Below are 20,163 nucleotides of genomic sequence, written 5' to 3' on the forward strand. Positions count from 1 at the left end.
GAAATAGAAAATATGAACAGACCAATCACAAGCACTCAAACTGAAACTGTGATTAAAAATCTTCCAACAAACAAAATCCCAGGACCAGATGGCTTCACAGACGAATTCTACCAAACACTTAGAGAAGAGCTAACACCTATCCTTCTCAAACTCTTCCAAAATATAGCAGAGGGAGGAACACTCCCAAACTCATTGTACGAGGCCACCATCACCCTGATACCAAAACCAGACAAAGATATCACAAAGAAAGAAAAGTACAGGCCAATATCACTGATGAACATAGATGCAAAAATCCTCAACAAAATACTAGCAAACACAATCCAACAGCACATTAAAAGGATCATACATCATGATCAAGTGGGGTTTATGCCAGGAATGCAAGGATTCTTCAATATACGCAAATCAATCAATGTGATACACCATATTAACAATTTGGAGAAAAACCATATGATCATCTCAATAGATGCAGGGAAAGCTTTCGACAAAATTCAACACCCATTTATGATTAAAAACCTCCAGAGAGCAGGCATAGAGGGAACTTTCCTCAACATAATAAAGGCCATATATAACAAACCCAGGGCCAACATCGTCCTCAATGGTGAAAAACTGAAACCATTTCCACTAAGGTCAGGAAGAACACAAGGTTGCCCACTCTCACCACTATTATTCAACATAGTTTTGGAAGTTTTAGCCACAGCAATCAGAGAAGAAAAAGAAATAAAAGGAATCCAAATTGGAAAAGAAGTAAAGCTGTCACTGTTTGCACATGACATGATACTATACATAGAGAATCCTAAAGATGCTACCAGAAAACTACTAGAGCTAATCAATGAATTTGGTAAAGTAGCAGGATACAAAATTAATGCACAGAAATCTCTGGCATTCCTTTACACTAGTGATGAAAAATCTGAAAGTGAAATTAAGAAAACACTCCCATTTACCACTGCAACAAAAACAATAAAATATGTAGGAATAAACCTACCTAAAGAGACAAAAGACCTGTATGCAGAAAATTATAAGACACTGATGAAAGAAATTAAAGATGATACAAACAGATGGAGAGATATACCATGTTCTTGGATTGGAAGAATCTACATTGTGAAAATGACTCTACTACCTAAAGCAATCTACAGATTCAATGCGATCCCTATCAAACTACCACTGGCATTTTTCACAGAACTAGAACAAAAAATTTCACAATTTGTATGGAAACACAAAAGACCCCGAATAGCCAAAGCAATCCTGAGAACAAAAAATGGAGCTGGAGGAATAAGGCTCCCTGACTTCAGACTATACTACAAAGCTACAGTAATCAAGACAGTATGGTACTGGCACAAAAAACAGAAATATAGATCAATGGAACAGGATAGAAAGCCCAGAGATAAACCCACGCATATATGGTCCTGTTATCTTTGATAAAGGAGGCAAGAATATACAGTGCAGAAAAGACAGCCTCTTCAATAAGTGGTGCTGCTAAAACCAGACAGGTACATGTAAAAGTATGAAATTAGAACACTCCCTAACACCATACACAAAAATAAATTCAAAATGGATTAAAGACCTAAATGTAAGGCCAAACACTATAAAACTCTTAGAGGAAAACATAGGTAGAACACTCTATGACATAAATCACAGCAAGATCCTTTTTGACCCACCTCCTAGAGAAATGGAAATAAAAACAAAAATAAACAAATGGGACCTAATGAATCTTAAACGCTTTCGCACAGCAAAGGAAACCATGAAGAAGATGAAAAGACAACCCTCAGAATGGGAGAAAATATTTGCAAATGAAGCAACTGACAAAGGATTAATCTCCAAAATTTACAAGCAGCTCATGCAGCTCAATAACAAAAAAACAAACAACTCAATCTAAAAATGGGCAGAAGACCTAAACAGACATTTCTCCAAAGAAGATATACAGATTGCCAACAAACACATGAAAGAATGCTCAACATCATTAATCATTAGAGAAATGCAAATCGAAACTACAATGAGATATCATCTCACACCGGTCAGAATGGCCATCATGAAAAAATCTAGAAACAATAAATGCTGGAGAGGGTGTGGAGAAAAGGGAACCCTCTTGCACTGTTGGTGGGAATGTAAATCGATACAGCCACTATGGAGAACAGTATGGAGGTTCCTTAAAAAACTACAAATAGAACTACGATACGACCCAGCAATCCCACTACTGGGCATATACCCTGAGAAAACCATAATTCAAAAAGAGTCATGTACCACAATGTGCATTGAAGCTCTATTTACAATAGCCAGGACATAGAAGCAATCTAAGTGTCCATCAAGAGATGAATGGATAAAGAAGATGTGTCACATATATACAATGGAATATTACTCAGCCATAAAAAGAAACGAAATTGAGTTATTTGTAGTGAGGTGGATGGACCTAGAGTCTGTCATACGGAGTGAAGTAAGTCAGAAAGAGAAAAACAAATACCGTATGCTAACACATATATGTGGAATCTAAGGGAAAAAAAAGGTCATGAAGAACCTAGGGGTAAGACGGGAATAAAGACACAGACCTGCTAGAGCACGGAGTTGAGGATATGCGGAGGGAGAAGGGCAAGCTGTGACAAAGTGAGAGAGTGGCATGGACATATATACACTACCAAACGTAAAACAGATAGCTAGTGGGAAGCAACCGCATAGCACAGGGAGATCAGCTAGGTGGTTTGTGACCACCTAGAGGGGTTCTCTAGTTGGAAAGGGAGGTCTTCATAGTCACAGTAAGCCAAGGCCAAGACAGCAAAGCCATGACTGGACAGGAGACTGGCTCGGATTTCAATCAGTCCACCAATACCACCAAACAAATCAATAACCACTGGGAAACGGCCCTCTCCTGAAAACAAAACCAAACAAAAAAAACCACAGAATTGAGTATGAAGGGAAGGTGAGAAGACAAATATGACAACATGAAGAAACGCATCACAAATTTTAGAATTAATGTATAAAATTTCAATAGAATTTTCAGCCTTTTTTTCTGGGGCAGAATTAAAGCTGATTGAGTATATAATGGAGCATAATATTCAGAAGTTTCACTGGACACCATGTTCATTGACATGTTTAATCTCTACAGCCAAAGAGAATTCAGGACTCTTAATGAGTCATATCTATAGTGCTGGAGTAAAGAAAGCCAAAGAAATTAGGCAAGGGCTTCTTAACCTACACAAATAGGCTTCAGGAAATCAGCGAAGGTCCTGAAATTACATGCAAGACTATACATTTATATGTGCACTTTACTGATGAGAGCACCCACAGATTTAACTGGGTTCTCAAAGAAGTATATGGCTTTAAAAAAAAAAAGGATTGAAATGATTATGTTAGCTAAAATCCTGATTTAACACTGCTCTGTTACACTCATCTGACTATACAGTGACGAAATTTTACACCAGAATAGGGATGGTCAGGGTATCATTCTACACTCACTGTGTAGGCAGCTTGCTTCCAAAATAAAGCAGAGCTCACATACTGAAAGTAATTTATCATACCCTTATTGGGGATATACTATTATTGTATAAGTGATTTTAGCTAAGAAAGCCTGATCCTATCCATATTTGAAAGGAGTGACTTGATTTAAAGGAGTACTGGGAATTGTCAAAACAAAATATTGCTATATTTTCTCACCTTGAGAAAAGGAGAAATAAAGTGATACTGAATACATCTTGGTTTAAAAGTACCACTTGAATACATGAATAGGGATGTTTTTGCATATTCTGATTGACAGTACTTAAGAGTACTGAGCCTCTTATTCTGGAAAAATGTTGTTGAGAACTTCTTTGAGACCTGACTCAACCGTTTTTGGCTCCACAGAACACAACCCTTTTCTGTACACCAAGAGAATAAGCACCCAAATCAGGAGACCCAGCACACACAATGTCTAAGAGAGTTCACAAATAGCACACCCTAAACCAGCACATCATCCCAAGGTGAAAGGCCTGAACTAATATTCAGATTCTTTTTTTTTAATAGGTCTTTATTGGAGTATAATTACTTCACAATACTATGTTAGTTTCTGTTGTACAACAAAGCAAATCAGCCATATGCATACATATGTCCCCGTATCCCCTCCCTCTTGAGCCTCCCTCCCATCCTCCCTATCCCACCCCTCTAGGCCATCGCAAAGCACTGAGCCGAATATTCAGACTCTTAACTGAATATTAGCGTCAAGGTGGTTTGTGCCACTTACTTCCTGATCCCTACACACAATAAAGTAGTCTATATGCTAAATACTGGGGGTAAAAATTTTTCAAATTTACCCAAAAAGGTGCATGGGTCATGGTGAATTTGCAAAGGGAAGCTTTTTTTCCTTTTACGCCATCTAACACTCTATGTTGTCAGAAATCACCTCTAACACTTCAGGTTTCCTTAACCCATCTCAGTTCTAGAAGGTGACTATTTAAAAAAAAAAAAAAAAAAGGCAGGGAGAGAGAGGGAATACATCCTGATGATGTGACGGCTGTGTCCCAAATCAAAGCACATGTCTGAATAAGGCAACCTCAGACACACCTGAAACCTGGACCTACTGAGGGCTACTTCTGGGAAATTAACTTTGCTTCATTCAGTCCCCACAATAAACTCTGAGAAATGTACCAATAGATGTTTTGAACCACTTTTTGGTATGTTGAGATCACTATGAGAAACTGAATGTTCTGAAAAGTTTTATAGCCATTAGGGAGCATGTTATATTAGCTGCTGATTTATGGAATATCCTATAAATATGCAATATTTATGGAACTAGAGGGTATAAAGTTTCTTTGCATCTATATTTCTTGCAATATTTCAATCCATTATGTCATCAGCTTATTGTGACAATCATGCAATGACCTATGCCTAAATTAAAACTCAGACATGACAGAACCCCCAAAAGAAGCTGGGATACAGTTCCATATCAGGATGTGGGTCTTCAGACAGCTAGGCTTCAATGTGAATGAATTTCACATAAATCCAAAGCTATGGAAATCTCATAATGCAGGGACTCCATAAACTACTGTTATATCCTTAGGCTCCAGAATTGCTGAGATAAAACTTGAGTTGGAATAAAGTTATCACCACGTTCTTGTTCTGACCCAAAGTTAACTCTGATTCTGAGTCAGGAAAGGAATGCTCTCTATTTTATCCACATCCAAGTAAACTTCTAGGAGGATAAGGGATTTAAAAGAGGAAAGAAAAAAAGATGACAATAACCAGGGTAATTCCACTCACCTGGAGGGAGAAGGAGGGCTCCCCGAAGGCAGCTTTCTTTGACTTGAATTCGGGTGACACCAGGTGCTACATACCACCTCTCCAAAGTCAGGCTGACCTTTGGAGTAGTGATGGCGCTGTGGGTAACCATTACATCTGAATCATAAAGTTTTAATTGGACCTGCAAGGGGTTATTCATAACATCTCTTTTCAGCAGTTTAGTTAATATCTTCTCAGGTTTCAGGGACCAGAGGAGACCCATAGGGTGGACTCCTACATAGTCACCTCCAAGAGAAGATGCATGCTCTAGGTCCACCTCACCAACTTCACTGGCCCTAGAGTAGGTTTGAGAATGAAAACAGGATTCCCTTTTCATCTTCCAGTGATGTCAAAAGAAGCACTATCTGAAATGGAGTTAGGTCTTTAGCTATGCGCTGGCTCATCAACATGAGTGCACTTGCAGGGGTAGCTGTCAGCTGGATCCTTGTTACAGTGTGGCTCCTTGGATGATTCTTCACTAATGCCTTCAGTAAACCTCAACACAGAAAGAAGTATGGGAGAATGAAATAAGGCAGCGATAAGGTTAACGAAAAGTAAACTGGACCAGGAATCAGGCTGCTTGGGATTCAGCTCTAACTCTCCAGTTACTTAGCAAATATCCTGATATAATCTTCAAGTTCAAGATTCCTAGGAGTGTTCAACAAATTTCTAGAAGATATATAGCAAGGTGATAAGTTTCACAACAATAATGATCCAAGGCTGAGGAAGCAGCAGTCAAAATATGCATGAATGATATTAACACATCCAAGGAAAACATCACAATCTGCCATCTAGAGCCTTTGAAAAATCAAGTACAATGGAGAATAGGAGTGAGAGGTGGGGTTGAAAACAGGGGGACTTGATGAACGTCTCTATGTAAGAAACAGGTGACTCTACTACTAATCCCCTCCCTGAGTCCTGCAAACAGAATGCCTTGGCATCTAAAATTTTACCTACAAGAGCATAAAAAATAGAATGATCTTTCAAAAGAATGAGAATAAAGTCTCTCAGGAGAACAAGGAGGCTGACATATTGCTCCCTAGGAAAAAAAAATACTCATAGCTTCGTAGTTAGGATTTACCCAGTCCTAAGCAAAACGAGAAACTGACAAGCCCTTCAGGTACACAGAAGTGTTTTTGTTTTGTTAAACTCATTAGATTGCCAAGAATGCAAAGAATCTAAATGAATTAAACTCTAGCAAGTGACAAGCTCCTCATAGAAGAGAAGAAATTTTCACTCCTACGTGGTGACTTTCAATTATGACGAAGCAACAAGAACAATAACAAAAACCCATAGAGAAAAATAAAGAGAAATCCATAGAAAATTTAATGCACTTAAGATGCAGATCGTCAGACTAATAATTGAAAAAGCAAATTGTTGTTTTTTTAGAAAGGTATTGTCAAGATAAAAGACACAGACAGATTGAAAATAAAAGGGAAGAAAAATATAGGCAACACAGATACTGAACATAAGAAAGCTAGTGGGGCTATACGTATATCAACTTTATATCAACTTATATCAAGACTATATACAGGACTTCCCTGGTGGTCCAGTGGCTAAGACTCCGCACTCCCAGTGCAGGCGGCCTGGGTTTGATCCCTGGTCAGGGAACTAGATCCCACATGCTGCAACTAAGAAGTTCACATGCTGCAACTAAAGACCCCGCATGCCACAATGAAGATCCCACATGAAACAACGAAGATCCTGTGTGCTTCAACTGAGACACAACACAGCCAAATAAATAAATATATTTTTTAAAAGACTATATATAAGTGTATATATATATATATATATATATATATTTATAGCCATTTATGTCAAGACAAAGAGTATTACTAGAGGTAAAGGGGGATATTTCATAATAATAAAGAAATCAAGTCATCAAGAAAATATATTTTTAAACGTATATACACTCTGTAATAACAGAGTTTCAAAATACATAAAGCAAAATTGAAAGAATTTTTAAAAATCCACGATCATAGCTGAGAATCTTAGCAACTGTCTCTCAGTAAATGACAGTTCAAGTCGATTTTAAAAATTCAGTAAGATACCAAAGATTTGGACAACACTCCCAACCAACTTGATCTCAATGACATTTATAAAACACTATACCTCAAAACTGAAATATATATATTCTTTCTAAAGAAACCAAGTACTGATTTCTGCTTAGAATGTAAGCACCTAGAAAGAGTGTTGTTCCATCAATAATAACAAGAAAATGTGAATAATCTTGAAAATCATAACTTATATTGAATCTGTCAGAGAGCTGAGGTTGCAGGGACACTAACTAGCCTGAAATGTAAGAAAAGAAGGGTGCCTTCATGATGAAACAACCTGGTAAACCTGCAGCAGAGCACAAGATGGGGCCTCCATACAAGCAGATAACCGGAATTCAGCTAAATTTTCAGTGAATTGCTAAAGGCTGTGTGAGCTAGCATAAACATAGAAAACACCCAGAAGCTGCAGACACAAGAGAAGTTTGCACCCAATAACAGGCTCTTCTTTATGTACCTCACCAGATGGTTATGAGAAAGATTGGGGTAGGACAAGAAACTGGAAAAATGTTTCCTGACTTGGGCAGTCCTGGAGGAGGGCAGCAGCCACCACTGCAAGAAAGGCACAAAGCCCCACCTGAACCTTTTTTCCCTGAGGAATAAAATCCTTAAGCCACTGGGAGAGAGGATGACCAACTGAGCCAGTTTCTTGGGACTGAAGCATTTCCCAAGATGCAGGACTTTCAGAGCTAAAACCGGGACAGTCCCAGAAAAATCAGGAGGAGTTGGTCACCCTACTGGAGAAAGAACACCATGTCCTGTCACTCTCAAGGCACAGGAGATCTACTGTTGCTGGAGGCAGGAAAAAATGAATGGGGAAAAAACAAAAAGCAAACAAAAAAACCCTTACCCCTGGAGAAGGACAGGAAACCATCCTGGACTCAAATAATTAGAGGTCTCTCATCACTTGGAGAGGGCAGGATCACTGAGAAATCTCCACCCCCAGACAGCGGGGCACAGGGCTTGTCAAATACTGAGGCTCATCTAGGATAACAGAAAACTATCATGACCTCCCCACCACCAGGCTAGTGAACACCAAGTAACAACCAACAACAGTCTACCATTTAGGGTGTGTAAAAACACGGAAAGAGACACTTTCTAATGTGCAGGCACACAGGAAAGGCCTAAAGTTGAGGGTGGAAAGTGAACATTGAGAAAAATCCTCTAGCAAACCTACCTCCTTCTAAGCACAATGTAACACCAAAAGATTTTGAAGTTGGTGATTATAGCGAATATAACCATGGCAAAAATGACAACAAAAAAAATGAGCTCAACTCTTGACTAGATTGACCCCACTAACAGACCAGCAGAAGAGGTATTTCTAGTTCAAGATGTAAATATTTATATTGATTTTTACTGTTCTATACACCATGTCTGACAATCAATTAAAAATTATGAGATGCAACTCAATTGCAAAAATAAACAATCTGATTAAAATATGGGCAGAGGATCTAAATAGATATTTTCTCAAAGAAGGCAAACAGATGAACAACACATACATGAAAATATGCTCAACATCACTAATTACCAGGGAAATGCAAATCAAAATCACAACTGTTAGGACAGCTATTATCAAAAAGACAAGAAATAACAAGTGTTGATGAGGATGTGGAGAAAAGATAACACTTGTGCATCACTGACAGGAATGGAAACTGGAACAGCCACCATGGAAAACAATATGGAGGCTCCTCAAAAAATTAAAAACAGAACTTCCTTATGATTCAGCAATTCCACTTCTGGGTATTTATCCAAAAGAAATGAAAACACTAATTCAAAAAGATATCTACAGCCCCAGGTTCATTGTAGCATTATTTATAATACCCAAGACATGGAAACAACTTAAGTGTCCACTGATGAATGAATGAATAAATAGTATATATATATATATATATATATATATATATATATATATATATATATATATATAAAATGAAGTATTATTCAGGCATAAAAATGAAGGAAATCCTGCCATTTGTGACAACATGGATGGACCTTGAGGGCATTATGCTAAGTTAAATAAATCAGACAGAGAAGGACAAATACTGTATGATCTCACTTATATGTGGAATCTAATACAAAACAAAATACAAAAACAAAAAACCCCCACTGAACTCATAGATACAGAGAATAGGTTGGTGGTTTCCAGAAGCAGGGGGTAGAGGGTGGGCAAAAATGGGTGAAGGTTGTCAAAAGGTACAAACTTTCAGTAATAAAATAAAATAAGTCCTGGGGATGTAATTTACAGTGTAGTGACTATAGTTAATAATACTGTATTGTATATTTGAAAGTTACTAAGAGAGTAGATCTTAAAAGTTTTCATTGCAAGAAAAAAATTTTTTACCTACCGGTGGCAATGAATATTGGCTAACTTATTGTGGTAATCATTTTGCAATATATACATGTATCAAATCATTATGTTGTCCACCTATAACTAATATAATGATATATGTCATTTATATTTCAATAAAAAAGAAAAAAGCTGAAATTCAAGCACAGGATTTGATGGTAAAAGTAGCTAACAGCCAACAAATGTTCAACCAAGCCAGGTATGTTATGTCAAGTTTAGGACCAAACCTGGAAGATGAGATGGGGACATCTGATGGATGCCCCCAACAATTTTCACTCCCTAGAAGTTTCTGAACATTCTGTATTTGCTGAAGAGGCCCACCCTTTGCCCACTAAGAGCTAGAACTACCCTCTCTCCCTTTCTCCCACCCTAACATGAATAAAGACCATATACAGGTCTTCCCCCATAAGGCAACAGGTGCCTTTGGAAGCTGTCCCCATTCTGGCTACCAGGCCTATAATCAAAATTGAGTCACAGCATAACCTGGCTGGGGCTACGTAGGGCCTGATGGAGGGAAAAAAATGGACTATATACAAAAGTTGCTGCACAACCTAGCCAAAAATAAAAACTAAAAAATTGTCAGACACAAGAAAGCAAAGAAAAAAAAAAATGGCAAAAGACAAAGCAATCAACAGAACTAGACCTGGAGAAAACCCAGATAGAACAAGCAGAGAATTTAAAATAACTGTGAATAATATTAAATCTTGCTATAGACTGAATGTGTGTATCTCTCCAAAAATCCATATGTTGAAGCCTTAATCCATATTGTGATGATATTTAGAGGTGGGGCTTTGGGGAGGTAATGAGGTTTACATGAGGTCATGAGGGTGGAGCCCCTGTGATGGGATTGATGTTCTCATAAGAGGATGAGGAAGCCAGAGCTTGCTCACTTGCTATCTCTCTGCCATGTGAGGATACAGCAAGAGGACTGTCTATAAACAAGAAAGAGAGTCCTCACCAGAACTCAGCTATACTAGCACCCTGATCTCGGACTTCCAGTCTTCATAACTGTGAAAAATAAGTTTCTATTGTTTAAGTCACACAGTGCATGATAGTTTTTATAGCAATCTGAACTAAGACAAAGCTCTAGTGAAATGGGTGGACAACATGCATGAATAAATAGATAATTTTAGCAACAACAACAAAAAGGAAACCAAAAGAAATCATCAAATGGGAATGCTAGAAATAAAAACAAAAAAACTAAAAAAAAGCCACAGCAACAGAGATAAACAATGATTTCAATGGTCTCATCCACAGCACATAGCTTGGATAAAATCACCAAACTTAAAGATAGGTCTAACAAAGAGGGAAAGAAAAAAAAAGCAAAAAGAAAAAGGAACAGAGCACACAAGAATTGTGGGATGATAACAAATCATCTAATATACATGTACTTGGAAATTCAGAAGAGAGAGACGATGGAACAGAAGAAATATTTGAAGAGATAAAGGACAAGAATTTTCTAAAAATTGTAAAAGACATCAATCACAGACAAAAGAATCTCAGAGCAGCCCAAGCTGCTCTCATTTTTTTTTTTTTACATTTTAAGGCAATTGGAGGAAGAAAAAAAACAAAAAACAAAAAACCCCACAACCCACATTACATACAGAGGGACAAAGAAAAGCTTAAGTATACTCCTTAACAGAAACTATGCAAGTCAGAAGAAAGTGCAGTGACAAATCTTGCAGAAAGAAAGGTTTAAAGAACATAAAATGAGAATTTTATATGCAGCAAAAATATCTCTCAAAAATGAAGGAGAGTGGGAGGGAGACACAAGAGGGAGGAGATATGGGGATATATATATACATATAGCTGATTCACTTTGTTATAAAGCAGAAACTAACACACCATTGTAAAGCTATTATACTCCAATAAAGATGTTTAAAAAAAAAAATGAGGGGCTTCCCTCGTGGCGCAGTGGTTGAGAGTCCGCCTGCCGATGCAGGGGACACGGGTTCGTGCCCTGGTCCAGGAAGATCCCACATGCCGCAGAGCGGCTGGGCCCGTGAGCCATGGCCACTGAGCCTGCGCGTCCGGAGCCTGTGCTCCGCAATGGGATAGGCCACAGCAGTGAGAGGCCAGCGTACGGACAAAAAAAAAAAAAAAGAAGAAGAAGACGAATGCATACAGTTTTGCAACTTCCTGTGAACCTATAATTATTTCAAAATAAAAAGATTTTCAAGACTTCCTTGGCAGTCCGTGATTAAGACTCCACTCTCTCAATGCAGGGGACATGGTTTCAATCCCTGGTCAGGGAACTAAGATCCCACATGACACATGGCATGGCCTAAAAAATAAAAAAAAAAATTTAAATAAACAAAAATAATAAATATAAATAATAAAATAAATAAAAATAATAAAAATAAATAAATAAAACAAAATAAAAAGATTTTCAAAATAAGGGAGAAACAAACATTTATCATACTAAAACTAGTAGAATTCATTACTAGGAGACCTGAACTACAAAAAAAGTGTTAAGGGAAATTCTTCAGGCAGAAATAATATGACACTAGATAGAAAATTGGATGTACCTTGAAAGAAATGAACATCCCTGAAAATGGTTAAAATAAAAGCTAATATAAAATTTTTCCCTTATATTTAATCCTCTAAGTGATAATTGACTCTCTAAGACTCACCTGTCCAATAAAGTTCACACTAGTCACAGGGAGCTATTTCAAGGGAACACTTGAAATAAGTGCCCTACATAATTCACGGCATGGGATTTCCCTGGCAGTCCAGTGGTTAAATCTGCCTTCCAATGCAAGGGGACGTGGGTTTGATCCCTGGTCAGGGAACTAAGATCCCACATGCTGTGTGGCAACTGAGCCCACACACCACAACTAGAGAGAAGCTCGCGTGCCACAACAAAGAGCCTGCATGCTGCAACGAAAGATCCCGCATACTGCAACAAAGATCCCCTGTGCCACAACTAAGACCTGATGCAGTTAAATAAATAAATAAATAACTCATGGGTCAAAGAAGTAATCATAAAGGAAACAGGAAGACATTTTTTATTGGAGGATATTGAAAACAAATTACCAAAATTTATGTGAATTTAGTTTTTTGAGGGCAGTTAACAGCCTCATCTGCAGACACTCATACTATCAAAGTCAGGAGCAGAATGAACTATAAACTCATGCTTTGTGGGTTCCAGCTTATCCTTTCTCTGTTCTACACCCATCTTCTCTTCCTAACTGCCTGCCCTACAAACTTCAAGTTCTAAAGCTCCATCATTAGATGCAAGGACAACAACGCTTCAGAGGCAGTTAAACCAGTTCCCACAATGGTGTAAGGTCAAAGTCTTAAGAATTATACATCAGTGGAGCTGGAGAGGCTGAAGGAAAGATTATTTATTGTTAATTGATACTTCAAGCAAGTTAAGTTCTGAAACTGCTACTGGATATGCCCCATGTTAATCCTTGGGCATTTTTATAGAGAGAACTTGGTGGTACGGCAGAACCTGGCACTACTGCAGTTGAGGAATGAATAGGACAGCTTCATTATTCAAGAATGAGGAGAGCAATACGCTGGTAGCTGAAAGAAGCGTCAAGGAGGAGTTTGCTTTGTGTCCTACTTTGGGTTCCTCCAGAAGCCTACTTTGAGGTAAGAACTCATGAGCAAGTAGTTTATTTTGAGGCGATTCTAGGAAGTAGAGTGGAGAAGAGCAATTAGAAATATCCAGTCAATGGTTGGTTGAGGGTTTCTCCTGGTAGTGGTAGGGGAGGGGTTGCGTTAATTTCCCACCACTTCTAACCTGCCACGTGGAGAGGTAAAGCTGAATCTGAATCCAAGTTTCGGATGTTGTGAGTCAGGCCTGTGCACTAACCACAAATGCAGGTAGGGGAAAAGTTAATAATTTCAGATAGCCTTTCATTTTCCCTCAGAAATATAATTTCTGGCTTGATGTCTTCATAATCACAAGTCTCTACTGATATCCTTTCTAAACAAAATTCAACTGAAAAGATACACCCTTACCTAAACACTCTTGGAACTCCACAGCTCTCTGAGATTATAAAATGAGTAAAAAGACTATCTGTCCTCATGAACTGCTAAATTTCAAACACTGGAGTTAAAAATCAGATTTACTTCTCATTCAAGAGCTGATTTTAACCCACCTCCAATCAGACCAGAAGAGACAGCCCTGATTACAAGACAAAGTACATGACTTTTTCTTCTTGAGCCCTTTTTTCTAGCAGTAAAAGGAAGAATGGCACTACCTAGAGCTGTCCTGGTCAAAATCTCAAACATGTCTTTTGAGTTTAACCAAGCTAATATAAGTGAAATACCAGATTACTACCCACTTCTTGCTCTAGTATCCTATTACCTTTTAAAACTTATAGAATCCAGTCCCCTCCATTTTTCTCTCTTTTCCTTCTCTATGCTCTCTAAATTTTCCCCTCTTAGGAATAGCCCTTACATTTGCCCACATATTTTATTAATTTTTTTAATTAACAAATTTGACCTCTATTGGGCATATCTTTCATCTACAAATAAAGAAGAAGTCAAGGGCTTTGACCTGCTACCAAAGGGTTCTGAACTAGCCAAGAACTACAAATGTAGTCACAGTAACCGACAAAACACCTTTTCTTGGGCACAATTTCTACTTTCAGAATTTGGCCAACACCAAATCTCCCACCAATTCCCTTCCCCTCTCAACAAATTAACAGGGGTCCTTGAACTAGCTATAGAATGGAGCATTAGTGGGATTTTTCATGACAAGAAAATAAAAGTACTATCTCCATAAAACTGTGAGCCCTTATTTATTTGAGGTGATGGACAAAGCATTTCAAAATTACAAACTTAAGGAAACTATTAGTAAATTTAACTTCCTTAGTTTTAAGGACTGCTGATCAGCCAAATACTCTATAAAAAACTTTCAAGCTCAAGCCACTAACTTGCAATAGACTTATGCTACACATAAAACTGATGAAGAATTATTAGAGAGAATACATAAAGAATTCCTTAAAAAATCAATTTATAAAAATCTCAGTTGAATGTAAGAAAAAGACTTACACAGGAACTTTACAGAAGAGGAAACACAGTATAAGCATGTGGAAAAAAAGGCTTAATCTCATTAGTCATCAGAAAAATGCAAATTAAAATCATGGGATATGTTTATACCTACAAGATTGGCAAAAATTAAAAACTCTGAAAACAAGAAGGGTGGGTTAGGAAGTGGATCACCAAGACTCGAACTCTACTAGAGGAATGTAAATGGGTGCAACCACGTTAGAAAGCAATTTGGCACTATCTACTAAATGTGACAATACAAATAACTTCTGAATCTGCAATTTCATTACTAGGGATATACCCAAAAGAAATGTGTGCACAAGTGCATCAAGAAATATGTACAAAAATATCTATAGCAGCATTTTTCAAGATATTAAAAAAGGAAAAAACTAAATATCTATTAACAATAAAATGAATGAATAAATTTTGGCATATTTATACAGTGGCATACTATAAAGCAATAAAAATAAATGAGTCACAGCTACATGTAAGAACCTGGATGAATCTCAACAAACTTAATACTGAGTGTTAGATGCCAGTCATAAATGAATACACATAAATAAATACACATAAATGAATCTTATAAATTTATATGTGCTAAAGTAAAACTATAGAGCATACTTTTAGAGTAATTCTTCAAACAAAAGCAAGGAAGGGATTATCAAGCTTCAGGATTGTGGTTAAAAATTATTAGTGTAGTTCACATTGACAGACTGCAAGTAAATGGAGGAAAAATAACATACCATGAAACAGTAAGCAAAAGAAACCCAAAGTGGCTATAGTAATGTCAATAAAGTAGATTTCAAGACCAAGAGTACTATCCAAGATAAAAGGTAGTGATGACAAGATCATAAAAATCATAAATCCTAATAAAGGATTTCAAAATATATGGAGCAAAATTTGACATATTTAAAGATAGGAATAGACAATTCCATAATCATGGTTGGAGATTTTAACATACCTCTCTCAGCAATGGATAGAACAACTTAACTAAAATCAGTAAAGGCATAGATTTCAACAACACTGTCTGTAACCTTGACCTAATTGCTATTTGTATAACACTAAACCCCACAACTTCAAGTGCACATAAAATTAATCTTAGTAAATGTAAAAATATTGAAATCATAGATTTTCTTTTACCACAATGGAATTAAATTAGAAATTAATAACAGTAGGATATCTAGAAAATCCCTAAATGTTTGAAAATTAAACACACTTCTAATAATTCATGGGTCAAGGAAGAAACAACATCAGAAATAGAAAATACTTCAAACTGAATAATAATGGAAGTACAATATAAAAAATTTGAGGATAAAGTTAAAGCTAAAAAGGGAAGTTTATTGTTTTAATAGTTATATTAGGAAAGCAGGTCTTAAATGGCCTAAGGCTTTACCTTAAGAAGCTAGGAAAAGAAGAAAGTAAACTCAAAGTAAGTAGAAGGAACTAATAACAGCACATACCAATGAAATAAACAATAGAAAAAAATTAACAAAGACAAAAATTGGTTCAACTTCAAGCTAGACTGGTCAAATTAAAAACAAGAGAGAATACAAATAACAAATACCAAAAATGAAAGATGGCTTATCATTGCAGATCACAGCAGACATTAAAAGGAAAATGAGATTATAACAACTTTATGCCAACTAATCTGACAACTTAGATGACATGAATACATTCCTTACAAAATAAAATTTACTAAAAAATTGTTTCAAGTAAAGATTAAGGAGACATGATAACAAAATGTAAAGCATGAACCAGGAATAGATCCTGGATCAGGGGGTGAAATTGCTATGGAGCTCATTACTGGGACATTGTTGAAATAGGGATATGAATAGTGTATTATTAGTGTTGCATCAGTGTTAAATATTTAGAACTTGATATTCCATGATAGAAGGAAGCAGAAATTTGATGGCAGCTGCAGTCTGCTCCTGTACAACTAAGATTAACACTGGAATTCTATGGAATCAGAAGTTAACTTTACTGACTACTTCTGAATTCATAAACCATTCAAGTAAAACCTTTAGGACCTTTGCACTGCGAAACAACCTAATTAAAATGAAAGTAATTGTAGATAAGATTTATTTCATGCATGCAGATATGACTGAGTTAAAGGTACCTGTCACTTTATACTGTAGGATGCACAAAACACATAGTAATGGGATTACAAATCAAAGAAGCAGGACTAAGTTGGCCATTCCTAGGTTTAGGGTCAAGATATTTACAGTGGGAGGAGCTTCAAGACGGTGGAAGAGTAAGATGCGGAGATCACCTTCCTCTCCACAAATACATCAGAAATACATCTACATGTGGAACAGCTCCTACAGAACACCTACTGAACGCTGGCAGAAGACCTCAGACTTCCCAAAAGGCAAGAAACTCCCCACGTACCTGGGTAGGGCAAAAGAAAAAGGAATAAACAGAGACAAAAGAATAGGGACGGGACCTGCACCAGTCGGAGGGAGCTGTGAAGGAGGAAAGGTTTCCACACACTAGGAAGCCCCTTCGCGGGTGGAGACTGTGGGTGGCGGAGTGGGGAAGCTTCGGAGCCACGGAGGAGAGCACAGCAACAGGGGTGCGGAGCACAAAGCGGAGAGATTCCCGCACAGAGGATCGGTGCCGACCAGCACTCACCAGCCCGAGAGGCCTGTCTGCTCACCCGCCGGGACGGGCGGGGCTGGGAGCTGAGGCTCGGGCTTCGGTCAGATCACAGGTAGAGGACTGGGGTTGGCGGCGTGAACACAGCCTGAAGGGGGCTAGTGCACCACAGCTGGCCGGGAGGGAGTCCGGGAAAAAGTCTGGAACTGCCGAAGAGACAGGAGACTTCTTCTTCCCTCTTTGCTTCCTGGTGCGCGAGGAGAGGGGATTAAGAGCGCTGCTTAAAGGAGCTCCAGAGACGGGCGCGAGCCTCGGCTAACCCCAGAGACGGGCATGAGACGCTAAGGCTGCTGCTGCCGCCACCAAGAAGCCTGTGTGCGAGCACAGATCACTATCCACACCTCCCTTCCGGGGAGCCTGTGCAGCCCACCACTGCCAGGGTCCCGTGATCCAGGGACAACTTCTCCAGGAGAACACACGGCGCGCCTCAGGCTGGTGCAACGTCATGCCAGCCTCTGCCGCCGCAGGCTCGCCCCGTATCCGGACCCCTCCCTTCCCCAGGCCTGAGTGAGCCAGAGCCTCCAAATCAGCTGCTCCTTTAACCCTGACCTGTCTGAGCGAAGATCAGACGCCCGCAGGCGACCTACACGCAGAGGCGGGGCCAAGTCCAAAGCTGAACCCCGGGAGCTGTGCTAACAAAGAAGAGAAAGGGAAATTTCTCCCAGCACCCTCAGGAGCAGCGGATTAAATCTCCACCATCAACTTGATGTACCTGGCATCTGTGGAATACCTGAAGAGACAACGAATCACCCCAAATTGAGGAGGTGGACTTTGGGAGCAAAGGTATATATATATATTTTCCATTTTTCTCCTTTTCTGAGTCTGTATCTGTATGCTTTTCTGTGTGATTTTGTCTGTATAGCTTTGCTTTTACCATTTGTCCTAGGGTTCTGTCTGTCCGTTTTTTTGTTTGTTTTGTTTACTTTAAGAAAATTTTTTCTTAATATTTATTTTAATTATTTTATTTTACTTTATTTTATCTTCTTTCTTTTCTCCCTTTTATTGAGCTGTGTGGATGAAAGGATCTTGGTGCTCCAGCCAGGCATCAGGGCTGTGCCTCTGAGGTGGCAGAGCCAAGCTCACGACACTGATCCACAAGAGACCTCCCAGATCCACGTACTATCAAACAGCGAAAATCTCCCAGAGATCTCCATCGCAACGCCAAGACCCAACTTCACTCAACGACCAGCAAGCTACAGTGCTGGACACCCTATGCCAAACAACTAGCAAGACAGGAACACAATCCCATCCATTAGCACAGAGGCTGCCTAAAATCATAAGGCCACAGACACCCCAAAACACACCACCAGACGTGGACCTGCCCAAAAGAAAAACAAGATCCAGCCTCATCCACCAGAACACAGGCACTAGTCCCCTGCACCAGGAAGCCTACACAACACACTGAACCAACCTTACCCACTAGGGACAGACACCAAAAATAACAGGAACTACAAACCTGCAGCCTGCGAAAAGGAGACCCCAAACACAGTAAGTTAAGCAAAATGAGAAGACAGAAAAACACACAGCAGATGAAGGAGCAAGGTAAAAACCCACCAAACCTAACAAATGAAGAGGAAATAGGCAGTCTACATGAAAAAGAATTCAGAATAATGATAATATAGATGATCCAAAATCCTGGAAATAGAATAAAACAAATACAAGAAACGTTCAACAAGGACCTAGAAGAACTAAAGAGGAAACAAGCAATGATGAACAACACAATAAATGAAATTAAAAATCCTCTAGAAGGGATCAATAGCAGAATAACTGAGGCAGAACGGATAAGTGACCTGGAAGATAAAATAGTGGAAATAACTACTGCAGAGCAGAATAAAGAAAAACGAATGAAAAGAATTGAGGAGAGTCTCAGAGACCTCTGGGACTACATTAAACACACCAACATTCGAATTATAGGGGTCCCATAAGAAGAAGAGAAAAAGAAAGGGACTGATAAAATATTTGAAGAGATTATAGTTGAAAACTTCCCTAATATGGGAAAGGAAATAGTTAATCAAGTCCAGGAAGCACAGAGAGTCCCATACAGGATAAACGCAAGGAGAAACAAACCAAGGCACATATTAATGAAACTATCAAAAATTAAATACAAAGAAAACATATTAAAAGCAGCAAGGAAAAAACAACAAATGACACACAAGGGAATCCCCATAAGCTTAACAACTGATCTTTCAGCAGAAACTCTGCAAGCCAGAAGGGAATGGCAGGACATATTTAAAGTGATGAAGGGGAAAAACCTACAACCAAGATTACTCTACCCAGCAAGGATCTCATTCAGATTTGATGGAGAAATTAAAACCTTTACAGAGAAGCAAACGCTGAGAGAATTCAGCACCACCAAACCAGCTTTACAACAAATGCTAAAGGAACTTCTCTAGGCAGGAAACACAAGAGAAGGAAAAGACCTACAATAACAAACCCAAAACAATTAAGAAAATGGGAATAGGAACATACATATCGATAATTACCTTAAATGTAAATGAATTAAATGCTCCAACGAAAAGACAGACTGGCTGAAAGGATACAAAAACAAGACCCGTATATACGCTGTCTACAAGAGACCAACTTCAGACCTAGGGACACACACAGACTGAAAGTGAGGGGATGGAAAAAGATATTCCATGCAAATGGAAATCAAAAGAAAGCTGGAGTAGCAATTCTCATATCAGACAAAATAGAATTTAAAGTAAAGACTATTACAAGAGACAAACAAGGACACTACATAATGATCAACAGATCAATCCAAGAAGAAGAGATAACAATTGTAAATATTTATGCACCCAACATAGGAGCACTTCAATACATAAGGCAAATACTAAAAGCCATAACAGGGGAAATCGACAGTAT

At 38.4% G+C, this 20,163-nt stretch overlaps 1 protein-coding gene across 1 annotated transcript in view; it reads right to left on the reverse strand.

Moving 5' to 3' along the window:
* LOC149749006 (bile acid-CoA:amino acid N-acyltransferase-like) overlaps positions 1 to 6,298 on the reverse strand; it is a 34,376-nt gene extending 28,078 nt beyond the window's left edge. The window contains 4 exon segments of the mRNA XM_089912641.1: positions 2,701 to 2,857; positions 5,221 to 5,563; positions 5,565 to 5,734; positions 6,295 to 6,298. Coding sequence (XP_089768767.1) covers positions 2,701 to 2,857; positions 5,221 to 5,563; positions 5,565 to 5,734; positions 6,295 to 6,298 — 674 coding nt within the window.
* Positions 6,299 to 20,163: the final 13,865 nt, after the last annotated feature.

This window comes from Delphinapterus leucas, chromosome 6, assembly GCF_059928025.1.
Source record: "Delphinapterus leucas isolate spDelLeu-1000000601 "Yukka" chromosome 6, BTC_Dleu_Yukka2, whole genome shotgun sequence".
Classification (NCBI taxonomy): Eukaryota; Metazoa; Chordata; class Mammalia; order Artiodactyla; family Monodontidae; genus Delphinapterus; species Delphinapterus leucas.